Below are 21016 nucleotides of genomic sequence, written 5' to 3'. Positions count from 1 at the left end.
ACAATGATTCTACTAAAACAATGACACTATCTCACTGAATCCGACATTTCAGATCACACTATATAATGACAAAGGAAAACTCTATCATCATTCATGAATAATCATCCATATTTTCACACTAACATTTGGACGTTTGATGAAGATCTGTTCAGAGAGTACTCTAGAGAGTAACAATACACCTACACAAGCCAGGAGACTGATTCAGTCCAACTCATTGTGATTGTGTAATGTACACTTGTGCAGCAATTATACTTCTACTTCAAATTAAAAGCAGTTATGATCTCCACTCATCAGTCTGCTGAAACAGTGACAATGATTTCGACATTTCAACACAAGCTGCATTCCTTACTGAACAAATTTAGACTTTATGATGAAAAGGTTTTGATAAAGATGCTGTTCGGTCCTGTGCTCTATAGAGAACCAAATAGCCACACACCTACACAAGCCAGAAGACTGATTCAGTCCAATTCCGTTAGGATTGTGTAATGTGTGCCCATGTGCTTGAGGATAGATAGATCTATACTCTATTTGTGGTGAATTTGTTCTAAAATAAAAGCAGTTATGATTCGTTGAAACTATATCATCCTTCTGCTCTCCAGTCTTTTCATAACGACAAGAAGATTCAGTCCAACTAGTTAAATAGATAGAGTTGAGGTCAAGTTTACATACACCTGGCAGAATCTGCAAAATGTTAACTATTTGACCAAAATAAGAGGGATCATACCAAATGCATGTCATTTTTTATTTAGTACTGGCCTGAATAAGATATTTCACATAAAGGACGTTTACCTATAGTTCACAAGAGAAAATTATAGCTGACTTTATAAAAATTACCTGGTTTGAAAGTTTACATACAATTGATTCTTAATATTGTGTTGTTATCTGAATGATCCACTTTTTTTTTTTGTTTAGTGATAGTTGTTCATGAGTCCCTTGTTTGTCCTGAATGGTTAAACTGCCTGCTGTTCTTCAGAAAAAACTTTCTGATCCAACAGATTTTTTTTTTCAGCATTTTTTGTGTATTTCAACCCACTCCAACTATGACTGTATGATTTTGAGATCCATCTTTTCACACTGAGGACAACTGAGGGACTCTATTACAGAAGGTTCATTCGGTCACTGATGCCACCAAAGGCAACACAATGCATTAAGAGCTGGGGGTGTAAACTTTTGATCATGCTTAAATATCTTTTTTTTTTCATTTAGTACTGCCCTTCAAAAGCTACAGAAGCCACTTACATGTTTCCCCGAAGACAAAATAAGTTTAATTTTCCCTGATCTTCATATTCAAAAGTTTTCACCCCCTAACTCTTAATGCATCGTGTTGAACCTTGTGTAATAGTTGCATGAGTCCCTCAGTGTGAAAAGATGGATCTCAAAATCATACAGTCATTGTTGGAAAGAGTTAAAATACACAAAAATGCTGAAAAAAAAAGAATTTGTGGGACCTGAAGAATTATTCTAAAGAACAGCAGGCAGTTTAACTGTTTATGACAAATAAGGGATTCATGAACAACTATCACTAAACAAACAACAAAACAAAAGCTATGGATCATTCAGGTAACAAAAATTCAACTATTATTTTCTCCTGTAAACTATATGTAAATGCCTTGTATGTGAAATATCTTATTCAGGTTCATTCATTTTGAATGACCCCTCTCATTTTAGTAAAACAATTAACATTTTGCAGATTCTGCGAGGTGTATGTAAACTTTTGAATTAAACTGTGGATAGATAGGTGCTGCTATAGTTCCCAAAATATCAGAACCCAGCAGAAAATTCCGTTGGAGCTGAGATGAGGTGGGAGGATCCTCTGTGCCCCACGAGCTTAATAACGGCTCTGTGATTCCCTTGTAAAGACTGAAAACAGTGAAAACATGAGGGAGGAGCTGAGTGAGTCAAGCACGGGGGGTTTCTTACCGTAAACGAAGTTGCTCCGAACGGAGGTCGCGAGAAGCATCGTCAAGGCCGCGAGCGCCCTGAGAGCGGCCCGCTGGAATGCCGGGAATGTCATACTCTGACGTGCGCGCATCCCGCTCAACCGTCCAGCACGTTAAACCAAATAGTCCTCTCGAGGCCCGGAGAAGTGAAGAAGCTCAGCGAAGCGCTGACTGGAAGAAAGGACACACACATAACGTTACACACTCATTAACAGAAGGAGAGCGCTGATTGGTCGCACTGATGCTGAGCACAAGCACTTCACTCACGCGTTGCCCCAGTGCGTCCATTGATCGTCTCTCTGTGTGTGATGTGACGCAGTGATCGAAAAAACATTCCCTTCGTCACTCAGTAACCCAGAAAACGACTCTGAATCGGCGTAAAAGCGAGCGCGTCCCTGACAAGAATTGAGATTTGTAGAGTGCTGCCCCCGAAAGCCTCCTGGTAGCCGTTAACACCGCTCTCATTATTCTCCCGCTCGGAAGGTGCACCTGTCGCCCGTTGAGAATTCAGCGCGCAGCCTCACGCGACTGTGGCCACAACCGTGCGCGCGCGCACACACACACAATAGTCCAGGTCGTTTGGCTGCCTATTCCTCTCTCTTAGTGAGCTTTTGTGAACTGTGCAAGTCACGGCGTTGCCTGTGGGCCGGGCAGGCGATCGCGCAGAGATGCTGTCTGTATTGTTGGGCAACTATAGAGGGAGGCAAGGACGGACAGTGGCTGTCAAACTATGTTTGTGTGTGTGTGTGTGTGTGTGTGTGTGTGTGTGTGTGTGTGTGTGTGTGTGTGTGTGCGTTTGTGTGGATGTGGATGTTCAGCGTGAGCACTGAAGCCTCGCCTCATCTCGACTGTTGGGAAGAGGTGATGATACCTGCTGCAATTCTATGACACGCGACCCGAAACGAAGCCACCCGCGCCGCCTCCCTCACTCATCGGTTCTTTTCTCGCACTTCTCCTCTTTATTTCCCTCCCTCCCCCTCTCGGTCTCCCGCTGAGCACCAGTCCCGTTCTCACCCGCGCAACCGGGACGCCCCACCGAACCACGGAAAACAGTAGCAGGTGCACACAGTCCGAGCGCACTGAATGCAGAAGGAGCGGCAGGGATGCTGGGAGGGGAGGGGAAACGCGAAGGGGGCAAAGCAACCATCAGCGCATTAACAGTAAAGCCTAAGCACACTTTAACATCAACCCCCTTTAACACCTCGGAGCTCGTTGAACGGCTTCCTGGCCGGTGCGCCCGTCAGGAGAGGCGCGCACGGATGCAGGCGCATTCCTGAGCACGAGCGTGCCCCTATTTACAAACCTGACAGGTGTCTCCCCCCGCCAGGACGCCAACGACAATAATACCCCTGCGTGTCTGTGCGCTCAAAAGGAGGGCAGATTATAATACGCACCGTTATAAGCGCTCCTCCTCGTGATGCCCGTCGGCTCCGTCGGTTCTGGAGTGTTGGACCCCGTCTATGCCTGCTGGCGCTCACGCTAAGGTCCCAATGGATCTGTCTGTCTTGGTTCTCGTTCCGCCCTCCGCTGTCTTCTTGTTTTTCTTGCCTTTTCCTCTCTCCACGGCTACCGTTCACTGCAGCAAAACAGTCTGTCTGAAAGCACGGAGAAAGGGAGGGAGGCAGGGAGGGAGGGAGGGAGGGAGGGGGCAGGAGCGCTGGGTGGAGGGGGAGGGGTGGGGATTTTAATACGATTTGGCCGTACCATTTGGATAACAGGGCTGGACCATACTGCCTGAGAGAGATTATTATTATTATTATTATTATTATTTTTATTGCTGCTGTTGTTGATAATATTATTTATAAGTTATTTATAAGTTTTCTGTTTTAGAGTAATCTTACGAAATTTGGCATTTATTATTATAAGTTTTTATTTCTTTATTTTTATTTTTGACTAAGCTTAGACTAAAACAATAAAGAACATAATTATTTATTTACATAATTGATCATATTTGTAGAAATTTATTTTTGTTCATTTAAAATGCAAAATTAAAAAAATCGAAATATTAGAAATAATTATTGAAATAAGTAAATCTGCAAAACAGTTAATCTGCATAACGTTTAGAAAACACTAAATTATGCAAATTCTCTAAGCAAGTAAATGTGAATACTGGTAAAATGATAGATGAACACATTGATTTTTATTTGAATTATCACTCTGTAGGTTATTTGACCATGTATTTATATATCTTTGAAAGGCTTTTGTCTTTCAAACACATTAAATTCTACAAATTCACAAACTTTTCTTGTCATCTGATCCTCGGACACCTAATATATTTACTTTAAATACTCCTGAGATTTTAATATAACTATTTTAATAATTAATTCTCATATTTGCATGTTCATTAGTTCTCTGACCTTGGACCTTGGTTATGGTCACATAACATGGAAGTAAACAAATATTTAAAAAAATTTCTTTTTTTTTAAATTTATTTTAAAATGATTTATTTTAATGTAACATTTTTATGATTTAAAATGATTTCACAAACACCAGTTTGGGAAACCTTGACGTAATATAATGTTTAATGCACTTCAAGTTGTTAATAACAACAAATGGAATATATTTTTCTAACTCTAACTATTTTTATGTCAGATATTGACATTTGGGGTTAGAGTTGATTTAAAATTGAAAATGTAAATCAATGTAATAAGCTCAAAAGTAATCTAAAAGTAATCTATTTATATTAGGAATCAGTGACGGATTACAATTTTGTAATTGTTCATAATTAAGATAATACATTAAAATAACATGATAGGACCAATTTGTTTTGTACATCTTAAAATAGCAGGACCCGGCTAAGACCTGAAGCCTGACCAATAAAATTTACAAAAGGGCCACGCACGTTCTTACGAAAAAAAAGGTTGTTATAAAAAAAATAATGTCACAATATGTCTTCATGGTCCTGAACATATGTTTCTTAATCCAGATTTTTTGGGTGAAATGTAAGCGGGACAATGTTTTCACGAGGTTCCCCTTTATAGGCCTGGTGGCGGCGTGAGGTGTGGTCTTGTGAATAGAGTCCCCGCGCGAGCCGGGCTCTGGAGACCCCGCCGGCTGCTCGGGAGGCCCGTGTGCGAGGAGAGGAGGATGGGAGGAGGGAGGGGAGGGCGTTGCGACTCGCGAGAGGATTTAAGGATTAGTTCTGCACGCGGATTACTCGCTGTGCGGTGCGGGGGACGCACGGGGTTAAACATGGACGACTGCACGAGAGGCAGATACCCCGAGAGAGCAGCGACTCGGTCACCGTGGCGGTGGCTCGAGCAGCCAACCGGAGACTCGGGGCGGGACACTTCCGGCCCAAATCACTACATACTTGTGTTTAATGTCAGCAGCCCACCGTCTGTCGGCTTTTTATTAATTTCACGGAGTGAATAAACCGTGACACAGATTAGACAGTGGAAAATTAATCTCTTTATGCGGTAAATAAAAAGATACAGTATGTTTGGAGTGTTATCATCCCGGCTTGTGCACGCCCGTCAACATTGCCTTCATCACTGATACGGATGAGACAGTAGTTACATCTACCGGTCAGGAGACTGTACTGCGAGCATTCCGGTATTCCCAGAAAGCGCTCGGTTACATCATTCCACACAGAAATAGTTCAGCCTATCGGATCGAGAAAATATTCAGGCAACTGTATGCACTCTGCGAAGTGCGGTCCAGTGTAGCCTCAGTCTGTAGTGTTTGGCAACACAGCCCATGCTCGTTTCATCATTTTATAGAGACGCTGACGTCATTCTCCGCAGAGCTGTGACAGTCCACGCGGTCGAGCGCGCTCGCCCGTGACCTGCGCAATTCTTTTTCTTCGACGTGCGAGTGTCCAGAAGCGCAGAAACCAACACCCTAGTTTCCGACCGGCCCAGACGAGACAGGAAGAGAGGGGTAATATGAACAGAACGTCTCAATTATCAGTTTAATGACTTGCTGAACATCTCAAATCAAATACTGCATTAAAATGAGCCCTCATCTCTCACTCCCTCACATACCCAACCTTGCCTGTGGAGAGGAAAGAAAAAGAGGTAGCTAGATGAACAAGCCAGGATCGCATTTGGATGGCAAAATTGTAGATAGAATTTCAAAGCGGGATGATACTGGTGAAATTGCCTCATGCGGGTAGATGAGAGGATGAAAATGAGCTCAAAGTGGATAAATGAATGACTGAGAAACTCTCTAGTGAACAGTCACACTTTCGATTCAAATAAATGCATGGCAGAGTGAAGGAGGGTTTCCTGGAAGAGGATTTCCTGTAGAGTTTGTTCAGGCCGTGCAGAGGTGAGATTCCTCTCCATCTCTATTCTATAATGACCGGGAAGAGCCAATCACACCGTTCGCTGGGAAATCAATAGGACACTGATGTCTCTCTCCATCTCTCTGGCAGGCTCTCATTCTTTCGCCACCGTTCTCTCTCTCTCTCTCTCTCTCTCTCTCTCTCTCTCTCTCTCTCTGCCCAGTGCAATTCTGGATAATTCTCTTCACGTTGGAGAAACTTTATTGGCAAGACCATAGACAAGTATATTACAACTGAACTCATTTGAGAGGGCAAAGGGGACAAGAATGCATTAAAAAGAAAAATGGACATTTTTACTGTTTTAGAAATGTGGGATAAAAACGTAAAAATCAAGAATACTGACTTTCTTTTTAATTAACTGTGGGGAGGGAAGCATTATATATCCTATATACACTTTTCTCGGTTGATTAGCGTTATATAACAAGAATCATAACAACTTGCAGTAAAAGGTAAAACTGTTTGCACTACAAACCAGTGTGCGCATAATTAAGGAAACACAGTAAAATAATATGGTAAGACACACCAATTTGCAATATCAAGCAGCAAAACAAGCTGTTTTTTTTTTACAGCTAACAACAGGATGCTGATGAGACCGGAAGCCAGACTTTTAAAATTGCAATAATATTTCTCAAACCAAAAGTGGTTTATGGGCATGCCTACAGAAGGGTTTATTCACACAAAAAGGTAATATACTGCTCATTGCATGCACATTGCATCCATAAATAGAAAAATATATATTTTTTAAATATTAGAAATGTGGGATAAAACCTTCAAAAATCAAAAAGACTATATTGCTACAGTTGCTACAAACCGTTGCATATAATTACCAGTGGGGAAAAAAGAACCATAAATTAGGCATTTTTCATCTTTTAAATTATAATAAATTACCGTTGTATTTTTGATTTTAGACCGAACTGTTTATTGCTAGGCATACACCAGAGTGGCTTCATTCACAAAAATGAATTTGCATTGCATCCTCGGCGACGGATGAGCATCACAAAATCTATTTCTGCATTAAAAAAGCCATCATCCCGCGATAGCGTCATTACCGACTCATCTCTGCCGGGACTCGAACCCGGAGCCTCTGGATTAGAAGTCCAGCGCGCTATTCCATTGCGCCACAGAGACTGAGCCACATGATGCAACGTAAAGCGAGGTCATATTCTGCATCACTACCGCATCCTGCAGCATCAGGACCAGTGCTCTGCTCATGCTTGTAAATGCGTCATGTTCCGCTAGGGGGCGCGCACGCGCCCCCACCGTCTTGACGTCGTGCGTCAATGGCGGACAGCCTCCCTCAGCATCCTAAAGCGAAATAACCACGGTTTATTTTGAATACTTATTGTAAACGACAGTCATTCAGAAATCTCAGAAACTCTATAAAGCCGCTATGCTATTCAAATTACTATTTCGCCAGGTTTACGTTTAATAATTATTTGCGGAAACGGTATTCTGGACAGAACGAACAAAAACCATAAGAGAAAAAAGATTACCTGAAAAGCGCCGTTTTTTGCACCATGTCCGTAATTTATATATCATAGTGTTTTAGTAGTAGGTTAATTGTTTGTTGTAAAATTAGCCCATTGTAAGATAAAAAATTTCCCGCCTGTCACTTTAGTGCGGGGTTACTAAGCTCTTAAAATCATATTCTATATAAAAGCAGCTATTTTCGTACACAAAGACCTATTTAGTGTGAAAACAGTAAACATGATATTATAAGGACGTTAAATAACTGGTTTGTATACTGTCAAAAATGGAAAATAGGAAACTACTTACTTTATATTAAATTAACAATGGATTCTCTTCATCATTAGAGTACTGTTCAATGTATAAAACTAAAGTGAAGCGTTTTCAATTCAATTTGTACAGAACATTTTTTACAATAAATATTACAAAGGCATTTTGCAGAGAATAGTGCCATACATCCTCCAGGAATGCAACAGTGGAAAGAAGAAATCCTGTGAGGTACAGTAATTTAGGACCATATCTTTTTCCCATAAAAATGTGACCCTGGACCACAAAACCAGTCATAAGAGTCAATTATAAAAGCCAAACAAATAAGCTTTCCATTGGTTTGTTAGGATAGGACAATATTTGACCGAGATACAACTATTTAAAACTCTGGAATCTAAGGGTGCAAAAAAAAAAAAATCTAAATATTGAGAAAATCGCCTTTAAAGTTGTCCAAATTAAGTTCTTAGCCATGCATATTGTTTTGATATGTAAGCATACAAAACATAAGTTTTGATATATTTACAGTAGAAAATGTACAAATTATCTTAATGGAACATGACCTTTACTTAATATTCTAATCATTTTTAGCATAAAAGAAAAATGGATAATTTTGACCCATACAATGTATTGTTGGCTATTGCTACAAATATACCTGTGCTACTTATGACTGGTTTTGTGGTCCAGGATCACATATATACAGAGAGAAAGAGAGAGTGCGCACATTTATTATTTGTAACCTTTTAAAACCTATGGCAATTAATGTAATGATTTAATATTTTAAGTTAACAGTCCAAAAAATATATTTCAATATTTTTAGAGGACCCTTGAGGTCCTGATCTCATCTTGAAATCCTCTTCTCTAAACCACATAAACCATCCTGATGCAATACTGAAACTGAAACATGATTTGTTAATTCTTGACCACAACAAGTGCCTTCTAGTTTCACACGCAGATAAATATGTTATCTCCTGATTAAGTTTTTTTTTTAGCGAAGCGGAAGGGAAGTCATGAGAGATCATGTGCTTTAGGACTCCAGGATGGAGTTTTTCAATAAACATTCAGTGTAGTGATTGCATTTGCATGTAGTCTGTAATCCAAACCAATCCATTTTACGACATTACCATTTAAATGAAAAAAGCCCACAGCTATCCTTGACATTATCATTCAGGTGAACAAGATTCGAGGAGAATAATTTAACCTGTGCAGCCAGACTTGGAAATTTGGGGCTTATTTAAAATACTAACAAGATTCTAATCACACTCTCTTATTAGTGATCACTACGAAACAGCACCATTACCATCATGACACTTGAATGCAACATATAAACGTTTTGTCTTAAAACAGTATCATTATAGATGCAAATGCCACAGGAAATTAAGCAGAGAGAAAAGTGATTCATACTACAATCTTCACCTCTTCATGTCATAACTGAGTCATGCTGAGAGGAAATCACACAGCTATATTTGTCATATATTGTTGAATGTAGGGATTTGCTACTGAAAGTAAAATCAAGCACAACCTCATATTTTCATATGATTGCTGTAAAGTTCGTTTAAAAAAAAAAAAGACTAGAGATCTTTTTGGGTTGATATACATTTTTTATTTATTATATTAATGACTTCGGTCCTTATAGACCACTTCTAAGACAGATAAACAATAGAACACCACTTTCTCCAAGTTCACGTCTTTATCATTTGTGCGTCTCACCCGGTTCATGGATTTACATGGCAGCAAGACCTATCGATGTGAGAACAGTCAGAGCAATGACAATGTAGCCAGAACGATAGACTTCAGGAATCTTAAAACCCTTCCCAAGATCCCACGCCTGAAAGAAAGAGAAAAAGACAGATATGTATCAAAATGTGGTCAATATTTTGGGGCATAAAAAAACAGAATCAAATGAATCAGTGTTTGCTGAGAATAGTCTTACAAAATTACAATTAATTATTCTGGCAGATGAGGTAAGCATTGAATAGACATTGAAAAATAATCTATTAAAATCTTTAAAATAATTAAACTACCGTTCAAAAGTTTGGGGTTTCTTATGTTCACCTAGGCTGCATTTATTTGATTAAAAAAAACAAAAAAAATAAAACGGTTATATTATTAATATTTAAAATAACTATTTTCTGATTTAATATATTTTGAAATGTAATTTATTCCTGTGATGCAAAGCTAAATTTTCAGCATCATTACTTCAATTTTCATTGTCACATGATCCTTCAGTAATCACTCTAATGTGCTGATTTATTATCAATGTTAACAGCTTTAGCGCTTATTATTTTTATAGAAGCTGTGTTACATTTTTTCAGGATTCTTTGATGAATAGAAAATTCAAATGAACAATATGTATTAGTAAAAGCACAATCTCTTTAACATTATAAATGCCCGTACTGTCGCTTTTGATCAATTAAATACATCCTTGCTAAAAAAAAGTATTCATTTCTTGTAAAAAAAAAAAAACTATTAAACCGTAGTGTCTTAAAGGAACACCCCACTTTTTTTGGAAATAGGCTCATTCTCCAACTCCCTCCGAGTTAATAAGTTGAGTTTTACCTTTTTGAAATCCATTCAGCCGTTCTCCTGTTCTGGCGATATCACTTTTAGCATAGATCATTGAATCCTATTAGACCAATAGCATCGCGTTCAAAAATGACCAACAAGTTTCTATATTTGTCCTATTTAAAACTTGACTCTTCTGTAGTTATATCGTATACTAAGACCGGCGGAAAATGTAAAGATGCGATTTTCTAGGCAGATAAGATTAGGAACTACACTCCCATTCCAGCGTAATAGTCAAGGAAGTTTGCTGCTGTAACATGGCCGAAGCAGGTGGAGTAATATCACGCAGTACAACGTCACCAACTGCATGCACAGGGAGCGTTCCTCATTGGAAGTTAATCTTATCGGCCTAGAAAATCGCATCTTTACATTTTCCGCCGGTCTTAGTATACAATATAACTGCCAAAGAGTCAAGTTTTAAATAGGACAAATATCGAAACTCGTTGGTCATTTTTGAACGCGATGCTATTGGTCTAATAGGATTCAATGATCTATGCTAAGCTACGCTAAAAGTGATATCGCCAGAACAGGAGAACGGCTGAATGGATTTCAAAATGGTAAAAATCAACTAATTAACTTGGGGGAGTTGGAGAATGAGCCTATTTCCAAAAAAAGTGGAGTGTTCCTTTAATTTCGCACTTTGATCATGTACAACTGGTTACACTGTCATGAGTCATTATCACAGCAGGAGTGAGTCTGAATATACTTCATCTATTATTTATATATGTGTGTGTGTACCAGATGACGGACACCGTTGAAAGTGTGGTAAACCACGGGGAAAGCCAGAGCAAATTTGCTGAAAGCAAGAAAATGGGGTCCAAAGGTCATGGAGTGAATCAGATCGAGGTAATATGGGTAACTCTCAGGTAACACCAACGCAGCAAGTGCAAAAGCAGAGATTCCTAAAAGAAAAAAAAAATCAACATTGTTTTTTAATATTAATATGCAACCATGTAGTCAGGAATACCAAAGATGATAACTATAATGATAACTCCATATCACAGCTAGAACAATAACAACACAGTGGAAAGACATTGTTGGAAACACTTTCAGAACAATCAAAAGACTGACAGCCAATCAGAATCCATCTGACTTTTTACTCACCCCCAAGATGTTCATGAAAAAAAAAAGAAAGGAGGTTTTTGAGGAAAACATTCCAGGATTTTTCTCCATATAGTGGACTTCAATGGTGGCCAACAGGCTAAAGGTCCAAATTGCAGTTCCAATGCAGCTTCAAAGGTCTCTACACAATCCTGTTTCTTTTGATTACATAACGCATGTGGTCAAGCTAGTACAAGATGAGCATTTGTAGTTACAAAGTATATACATTTTAGTGGTTTTTAGAAAATGACCAATCGTTTCGCTAGATAAGACCCTTATTCCTCGGCTGGGATTGTGCAGAGCCCTTCGAAGCTACATTGAACCTGCAATTTTGAAGTCCACTATATAGAGAAAGATTCTGGAATGTTTTTCTCAAAATCCTTAATATCTTTTGGACTGAAGAAAGAAAGACATGATCATCTTGGATGACATAAGGGTGAGTAAATTATTAGGAAAGTTTTATTCTGGAAGTGAATTCATTCTTTGATGACATAATGTGTATGCTTATAATAAAAAGAACATTATCATGCATTTAAGTGGAAGCTAATATAGTTATCATTATATAGTTGTCATTTTGTAGTCCTTTAAACACATTATTGAAAGCCAAGAATAAATGTTAGCTACCTGAACTTAGTGCTACGCCTGTTCCTCTGTGTGAGATGGACATCATCATGGGGATAGACCACCTGAAAACACCAAAGCCATTAATTCATCAACTTTTTTGGACATTTTAGTTACATTCCATTCAAAACTTAACAATTTTTCTTAAGTAGCATGGGTTTTTCAGATTTTCAAATATCTTCGGCCAAATATTGTCCTATCCTAACAAACCATACATCAATGAAAAGTTTATTTATTGACCCTTATGACTGTTTTTTGTGGTCCAGGGTCACATATAGTCTTGTAGATTGTATAATTCACACTGCAAAAAGAAGATGTTTAACACTCACTTGTAGATGCTTACATTCCATTCAAAACGTACAATTGTTTCTTAAGCAGCATCGGTATGTTTGTAGCAAAAGCCAAAAATACATTGTATGGGTCTATTTGCCAAAAATCATTAGGATATTTATTAAAGATAATGTTCCATGAAGATATTTTGTAAATTTCCTACTGTAAATATATCAAAACTTAACTTTTGATTAGTAATATGCATTGCTTACAACTTAATTTGGACAACTTTAAAGACTATTTTCTCAGTATTTAGATTTTTTGCACCCTCAGATTACAGATTTTCAAATATCTCGGCCAAATATTATCCTATCCTAACAAACCATACATCAATAAAAAGTTTATTTATTGACCCTTATGACTGGTTTTTGTGTTCCAGGGTCACATATAGTCTTGTAGACAGTATGATCCACACACTGCAAAAAGCAGATGTTTAACACTCACTGGTAGATGCTTATATGTGGTGAGACAGGTCGGTTGAGATTGGTGTTTTTTGCCCAAAACTTGTTCATTTCCTCTTTCGCTGTAGTTCCCATAGGAACAGCACTGAAAAAAGAAGCAAAAGCAGTTTTACACATTAATATGAATTCTTAATTTGAAAATGTGTTAGGAAAATACAAAAACACTCACTGTCTGTAGAGTACGCCAAACTGCGACCGTGACGAACACAGACCCTGTCGGGCCACCGTCCTTTAACACAGAGAAACCCCATATTTCAGACATGTGCAAAACACATAACCAAGTACAAAACTAATACACTTAAAGGGAAAGTTCACCCAAAAGTGAAACTTCTGTGACTGGGTACATTTCCATTACATTGCTGTCTATGGAGGGTAAGAAAGCTCTTGGATTTCATTCGAAATTTCTCAATTTGTGTTCCAAAGATGAACGAAGGTCTTACGGGTTTGGAACATGAGGATGAGTAATTAATGACAGTATTTTCATTTTTGGGTGAACTGTCCCTTTAAGTACACATTTCCATACTGTTAAAACTGGGACTGGGTACCCAAACTCAGATTGTACAGGAACTTTTGGTAATATGTCCTTGAAAACTTTAAACACAACAATAGCACAGTCCTGGCATATTGAGATTCACTGTTTGCTTATACAAATCACCTAACATAAGTAACGACGTCTAATATAGTTAATCCTATAAATCTCAGCTATCTGCTAATGCACGCCATGTCAAACTGTCTGATCCAATGCGTATGATAGGACTCCAAGACGAGCTCAGACATATGAACATTACAGATAAACTGACACACAACTCAAGAGTTATTTAATCATTATAACATCAGCAACAACCTTACAGACAGTGTGAACAAACACAGCAGAGTATAGCAATAAGGTATTACTATTATTATTTTGAAAGCAACTTGATGCTGAAACGTAAATGGACTGAGAATTAAACATAAAAACAAAATAATATACATTCTGTAACTGACCAAAGTGCACTTGTTAGATATACAATACGTAACAACATCAGCAAACCCTCAATATCACAACTGTCAAACCGCCAACTAATATGCCTTCGAAACTAACATTACAACGATTAGATTTATCTTAAACAAAGGCAAAAGCAAAAATGTCACATTTTAAAAATAACATGTTCGTACTGACCTTAGAAGCAACGCCATGTTTTTGAGCTGGACTGTTCGGACGTGACGCTGCAGGATGTTATGTCACAAAATAGGTCACAAACCGCCGCCATTTTGGTGAGGTCAGGACAACTGGCTTGTAAGGTCATTGTATAACGTTAGTCACTGTAAACTGCATAAATTAATATTTATAGTCGGTTTAAATAATAATAGTCGAAAATAAATGTATATTCATTTTATCTTCTCGTTTACAGGTTGCACAGCGACTTAAATTAGAAAACATATCGCTACAGATCCAATTACAGATATTCACGCAATTTTGCTGATTTTTATTTGTTAAACACGTATTTAAATACAATCATAGAGGGATTATAGTAATATTTGAACAGTTCTAATACATTTGCATAAAACTAGTACAAACAAAAGCTTCCCTGGTGAAAAAAACGGAATATGCCGATTAGGTATGTTTTTATGCTGGTTTAAGCTGATCCTTAGCTGGTTTATGCTGGTCCAGCAAAGGACCATCTTAAACCAGCATCAAAACCTGCCTAACCAGCATCCCAGCATTAACACCTTCCTAACCAGCCTATGCTGTTTTATTCAACAGGGTTGTCATATATTGTACAGTACATAAACACCAATTGCAAATAAATATTTGAATCATGTATGTACTACATTTCACACACAAGTGAAAACTCCAAAAGAAAGCTTATATCCAGCCTAAAAGTAATAAATTCACAGCAAAATCAATTCAGTAGAAATGTAATGATCCTGAAACCTATTGCTATTAAATCATTAACTTATTAAGCATAATGATATTCAGGATACATCATGTAAACAGATTATGCCCAGCGCATGTACACACTTACTCACTGTCACACACACACACACACACACACACACACACACACACACACACACACACACACACACACACACACACACATTCATTCTTACATGATAAATGTCCATGATTGTCTGATTCTTCATTTATCTCATTACCTTTCTTCATATCTTTTACAAACAGACACACACACCAGCAGTCATGCACAGAGATTGCATATTCGTGTTAATAGTAGGTCTCCCTTTCCACCCAGCCTGCAAATGAAACAGAGAGAGAGCAAAATTAATTAACTGAATTAAAAAGATATATGCAGAATAAAGCCCTATTCACATGAATTCAATTAATAGACAGACTCTCTTCAATATTGCCGTATTGTTTCTTGAACCTCTAATTCTAATAGTACTATTGAAAAACTTTAGCTGCGCCATATAAATTGAATATGCACCGGTTTAACTACCAAAGTATTATGTTAGGAGTTTAGGAGTTTTTATTTGCCTAGTATACTTTCAGAAAACATAAACAGAACAGGTTAATTAAATTAAGCTAAAACTAAACTTGTTCATGAGTTTGTCCTGTACACTTAAACTGCCCGCTGTTCTTCAGAAATCTGTCTGGTCCCACAGATTCTTTGGTTTTTCATCATTTTAGTCTATTCGAACCCTTTTTTATCAATGACTGTATGATTTTGAGATCCATCTTTTCACATGGAGGACAACTGAGGGACTCATATACAACTATTACAGAAGTTTCAAACGTACACTGATGCATTAGAATGATCTTTAAAGTTTTCACCCCCCGGCTCTTAATGCATGGTGTTTTCTTCTGAAGCATCAGTGAGTGTTTGAAGCTTCTGTAATAGTTGTATATGAGTTCCTCAGCTGTCCTCAGTGTGAAAAGATGGATCTCAAAATCACACAGGCATTGTTGGAAAGGCTTCAAATACACAAAAATACTGAAAAAAAAAAGAATTTGTGCGATCTGAAGGATTTTTCTAGAACAGTGGGCAGTTTAACTCATGAAAAAAAGCACATCTGTGGATCATTCAGGTAACAACAGAACATTAAGAATCAAGTGTATGTAAACTTTTGAACTGAGTTATTTTTATAAATTCATCTGTTATTTTCTCTTGTGGACTATATGTAAACATCTTTTAAGTGAAGTATCACGTAGTACTAAATAAAAAAATAACATGCATTTTGTACGATCCCTCTTATTGTGATAAAATAATTAACATTTTACAGATTCTGCAAGGTGTATGTACATTTTTGACTTTAACTATAAACTATAAATCAACGTAAACTACTAAAATTTGAAATACTTGAAATAACACTGCTCAGAAATGTTCTTTGTAAACATCCGTGCTCACCTCCTGGATTCCTGCGCAGGATTAATTTACGGATCTCGTCATACACAAAGATTAGCAAACTGTATGGGAAAGCACAGAACCACCACATAATCCTGTAAAAGAAATAAGAAAATGAGAAAGGAAAAGGTGAGGACAGGAGGAGCAAAGAACATAAGCTCTTCTAAGGAGCGGAAATGTGTGTGCGTGTCCCTTACTTGAGTGGGTACATCCTCAGGGCAATGTCCATACCGGGGCAGTAGGACAGGAAGGCTGCCAGAGCCGTCTCAGTAAACAGTCCGAAAATGAGAATCCTATTCCTGTAAGTGCACAGGTTAGAGAATAGCCTTTAGCAGAGACGTATGCAAATATCACACTCTTGAATGCATTTACAAACACACACACACATATACTGACTTCATGCCCTGTTGGAAGACAGAGTTCCTACGTGTCTTGCAGATGATAAGGTCGGCCCACTGCACCACCACAATGCTGGCAAAGAATGAGGTGTGACAGGTGAACTCGATGACCTTACGCTGCTCGTAAGTCTGAAACATAAATATTTAAACTATGGGTTACAATACAAATAGTGCTGTCAAGCGATTAATCGCGATTAATTGCATCCATAATAAAAGTTTGTGTCTACATAATATATGTCTGTACTGTGTAGATTTATGATGAACATATAAACACACACGCATGTAAATATTTAAGAAAAAGATTAATTATTTCACACCCTGCTGATTTTGTACGTTTGCCCACTGACAAAGAAATGATCAGTCTATAATTTTAACGGTAGGTTTATTTAAACAGTGAAAGACGGAATTACAACAAAAAAAATCCAGAAAAACGCATTTCAAAAAAGTTATAAATTGATTTGCATTTTAATGAGTGAAATAAGTATTTGACCCCTTCGCAAAACATGACTTAGTACTTGGTGCCAAAACCCTTGTTGGCAATCACAGAGGTCAGACATTTCTTGTAGTTGGCCACCAGGTTTGCACACATCTCAGGAGGGATTTTGTCACACTCGAGGCTGACGTTTGGCAACTCGAACCTTCACCTCTCTCCACAGATCTTCTATGGGATTAAGGTCTGGACACTGGCATGGCCACTCCAGAACTGTAATAGGCTTCTTCTTAAGCCTCTTCTTTGTTGCCTTGGCTGTGTGTTTTGGGTCATTGTCATGCTGGAATACCCATCCGTAACCCATTTGTAATGCCATGGCGGAGGGAAGAAGGTTCTCACCCAAAATTTGACGGTACTTGGCCCCATCCATCGTCCCTTTGATGCGGTGCAGACGTTTGCCCCTTAACAGAAAAACACCCCTAAAGCATGTTTCCTTTACACTTCCATGTTTGATGGTGTTCTTGGGGGCAGCATTCCTCCTCCTCCAAACACATCGAGTTGAGTTGATGCCAAAGAGCTTGATTTGTCTCATCTGACCAAAGCACTTTCACCCAGTTCTCCTCTGAATCATTCAGATGTTCAGTGGCAAACTTCAGACAGGCCATGTATATGTGCTTTCATGAGCAGGGGGACCTTGCGGGCACTGCAGGATTTCAGTCCTTCACGGCGTAGTGTGTTACCAATTGTTTTCTTGGTGACTATGGTCCCAGCTGCCTTGAGATCATTGACAAGTGTAGTTCTGGGCTGATTCCTCACCGTTCTTATAATCATTGAAACTCCACGAGGTGAGATCTTGCATGGAGCCCCAGACCGAGGGAGACTGACAGTTATTTTGTGTTTCTTCCATTTGCGAAAAATCTAACCAACTGTTGTCACCTTCTCACCAAACTGCTTGGCGATGGTCTTGTAACCCATTCCAGCCTTGTGTAGGTCTACAATCTTGTCCCTGACATCCTTGGACAGCTCTTTGGTCTTGGCCATGGTAGACAGTTTGGAATCTGATTGATTGATTGCTTCTGTGGACAGGTGTCTTTTATACAGGTAACAAACTGAGATTAGGAGCACTCCCTTTAAGAGACCTGTATAAAAGACACCTGGGAGCCAGAAATATTACTAATTGATAGAGGATCAAATACTTATTTCACCCATTAAAATGCAAATCAATTCTCTTTTTAAATGCATTTTTCTGGATTTTTTTGTTGTTAAAATGCAGCCTTGGTGAACATATGAGGCATATGTGTTTACCCATTGCTGTCCATAAGTGTCCTCCACATCATTAACTGAACGATCGTCCCAATCCAGTCGAATTCCCAGCAGCGTTTGAGGCAGAAAGCCATTTTCAGCCATGATCACAAAATAGGTGAAGAATCCTCCCAGTGCCTGAATCATACCTATACACAAAATACATATGCGCAGATAAACACATGTAATTGCTTTTATCCCTGCAGAGCATGAAAAGCTATTTTATTCACAATATTAATCAGAAGCATGAGGCCTATTCAGATTTCTAAAGTGGTTTTTCATTGACACTTAAAGTGTATCAAGCATTTATTTATTTGAAAAATAAGTTGCACGATTATTGAGGATAAAAAGGAGTACTTACCACATAAAAAAACAACACTATCTCATAATACAAGGAATGCGTAGTTAAAAACAGTGTATTCCCTCTTTTATCGGTTCTTATCTTGCCTTGGGCAACAAGTGAACCTAGCGACCCATCAAAAAATATGTGCACGATGTCTGATGTTCATTTGTTTGCACAAAGAGAATCTTCACAGACCACAAAGTTTACAAGAATTAAACTATAAAGGGCAAGTGTGTGTTGGCTGCTATCTGCGTGCAAGTGCATTTGAGGCTGACCGATCTGTCCGTAAGCCATGCTGATGAGCCTCTCATTCACCAGCTTGTCAGTTTTGGGGTTTCGGGGCTGACGCTTCATAATGTCACTCTCTGCCGACTCGTACGCTAGAGAGATCGCAGGAACCTGAGAGAGAGAGGGAGAATGATGACAGTGATGACAGAGATGCTCATATGTGTGTGTGTGTGTGTGTGTGTGTGTGTGTGTGTGTGTGTGTGTGTGTGTGTGTGTGTGTGTGTGTGTGTGTGTGTGTGTGTGTGTGTGTGTGTGTGTGTGTGTGTGTGTGTGTGTGAAATGGTCTGGTGTCTGGTGCCCGAGGGCAGTATCACACTTGACAGGAATTGGAAGTAAGACTGAATGCGCACAAGTGTGAGTGTGTATAACACACCATGTCAGTGCCAAGGTCAATGCAGAGGATGGTGACGGTGCCCAGAGGCAGAGGCACACTGGCGATGATGAAGAGCAGGAAAGGTGTGATCTCTGGGATGTTACTGGTCAGTGTGTACGCAATTGACTTCTTTAGGTTATCAAAGATCAGACGACCTAAAACAGAGTATTTTATTGAACATTATATACATATATATACACACATATACCTGACCAGTCATATATCTGTAAACCAGTCAGGCCAATGCATTTAGAAATGTGAAAGAGAGAAAGCAAAGAATATTGTAATGCTTCATTTCTTTTGTCTTAATACTTAATATTCCTTCTCTGTCTTACCCTCTTCCACCCCCGTAACAATTGAGGCAAAGTTGTCGTCCAGCAGGATCATGTCAGCAGCTTGCTTGGAGACATCTGAGCCAGCGATTCCCATGGCAACGCCAATGTCAGCCTTCTTCAGAGCAGGGGAGTCATTCACCCCATCACCTGTCACTGCCACTATGGCACCCTGCAGCCAGAGCCAGCCAATCAGAATCAGAGTCAAAGACCAGTCAGCCAGTCAGAATCAGAGAAAGGGCTTTTAGGCATTCAGAATCGGTCAAAAAATCTAAGTCAGAGTGAAAAAGTCTTTGAACAAAAAGTCTCTTATGCTTACCAATGATGCATTTATTTAATCAAAAATTCAGTAAAAATATTATTATAATTAAAAATAACATAAGTTTTCTATTTAAATAATTCTATTTTAGGATGTAATTTATTCCTGTGATGACAAAGCTGAATTTTCAGCATCATTACTCCATTCTTGCCGCATGATCCTTCAGAAATCATTTTAATATGCTGATTTGGAGTTCAAGAAACAGTTTGAAAACTGCTTAATATTTTTGTGGAAACCATGATCCATTTTTTCCACGATTCTTTGATGAATAAAGAGTTTAAAAGAACATAATTTGAAATGGAATTCTTTTGTAACATTAAAAATGTCAGTTTTGATCAATTTAATGTATTCTTACTGAATAAAAGTATTAATTTTCCTTTAAAAAGGCTCTTTTATCCCAGTTTGTGGAAGATCGTTTCTGCCACTGAATAAAATATAAAAAAAGGTTATTGCAACTTTTTATCTCACAATTTTTCTCAGAATTGTGTGATACAAACTCCCAATTCTGACTTTACTTCTCAGAATTGCATGATATAAACTCGCAATTCTGACCTTTTCTTGCAATTGCGAGTTTTTATCTGGCAATCCTGACTTTTTCTTATATAAACTCGCAAGTTATTCTGAGAAAAAAGTCAAATTTGCGAGTCTCGCAATTGTTTATATCATGCAATTCTGAATTTATAACTCAAAATTACCAGTTTATATCATGCAATTCTAAGAAAAAAAGATTTGCGCGTTTATGTCACACAATTCTGACTTTATAACTCAAAATTACCAGTTTATTTCACAGAATTCTGACTTCAGAATTGCGAGATATAAACTTTCAATTGCGAGAAAAAGTCAGAATTGC

General features: G+C 38.3%; 3 protein-coding genes and 1 non-coding gene across 6 annotated transcripts in view; all 4 read right to left on the bottom strand.

The window, feature by feature from the left end:
* Window positions 1-3521, bottom strand: part of cadm3 (cell adhesion molecule 3) — a 98454-nt gene extending 94933 nt beyond the window's left edge. For all 3 annotated transcript variants that reach the window (XM_073849152.1, XM_073849153.1, XM_073849151.1), the window contains exons 1-2: window positions 3335-3521; window positions 1921-2111 (exon numbers count right to left, since the gene is read on the bottom strand). In XM_073849152.1, coding sequence (XP_073705253.1) covers window positions 1921-2032 — 112 coding nt within the window. In that variant the 5' untranslated portion in view covers window positions 2033-2111; window positions 3335-3521. The remainder of the gene's footprint in view (window positions 1-1920; window positions 2112-3334) is intronic.
* Window positions 3522-7282: 3761 nt separating this feature from the next.
* trnar-ucu (transfer RNA arginine (anticodon UCU)) lies at window positions 7283-7356 on the bottom strand. The gene has a single exon. It is a non-coding gene; the product is annotated as a tRNA-Arg (tRNA).
* A 2183-nt stretch (window positions 7357-9539) lies between these two features.
* Window positions 9540-14263, bottom strand: sdhc (succinate dehydrogenase complex, subunit C, integral membrane protein). The gene is made up of 6 exons (XM_073848217.1): window positions 14197-14263; window positions 13207-13266; window positions 13021-13122; window positions 12250-12311; window positions 11263-11426; window positions 9540-9787 (listed from the first exon to the last, which is right to left on the bottom strand). Exons 1-6 carry the CDS (start codon window positions 14211-14213, stop codon window positions 9683-9685), a joined length of 510 nt encoding a protein of 169 aa, XP_073704318.1. The 5' UTR covers window positions 14214-14263; the 3' UTR covers window positions 9540-9682.
* Window positions 14264-14473: 210 nt separating this feature from the next.
* The window catches only part of atp1a2a (ATPase Na+/K+ transporting subunit alpha 2a), a 116525-nt gene continuing 109982 nt past the window's right edge, over window positions 14474-21016 (bottom strand). The window contains exons 17-24 of the mRNA XM_073848216.1: window positions 19851-20019; window positions 19516-19670; window positions 19130-19253; window positions 18515-18660; window positions 16778-16908; window positions 16579-16680; window positions 16385-16476; window positions 14474-15272 (exon numbers count right to left, since the gene is read on the bottom strand). Coding sequence (XP_073704317.1) covers window positions 15244-15272; window positions 16385-16476; window positions 16579-16680; window positions 16778-16908; window positions 18515-18660; window positions 19130-19253; window positions 19516-19670; window positions 19851-20019 — 948 coding nt within the window. The 3' untranslated portion in view covers window positions 14474-15243. The remainder of the gene's footprint in view (window positions 15273-16384; window positions 16477-16578; window positions 16681-16777; window positions 16909-18514; window positions 18661-19129; window positions 19254-19515; window positions 19671-19850; window positions 20020-21016) is intronic.

The sequence above is a fragment of the Garra rufa genome, chromosome 10 (assembly GCF_049309525.1).
Source record: "Garra rufa chromosome 10, GarRuf1.0, whole genome shotgun sequence".
Taxonomy (NCBI): Eukaryota; Metazoa; Chordata; class Actinopteri; order Cypriniformes; family Cyprinidae; genus Garra; species Garra rufa.
Note: the sequence above shows the minus strand (reverse complement) of the source record. Positions and strands in the feature narration are given on the sequence as shown.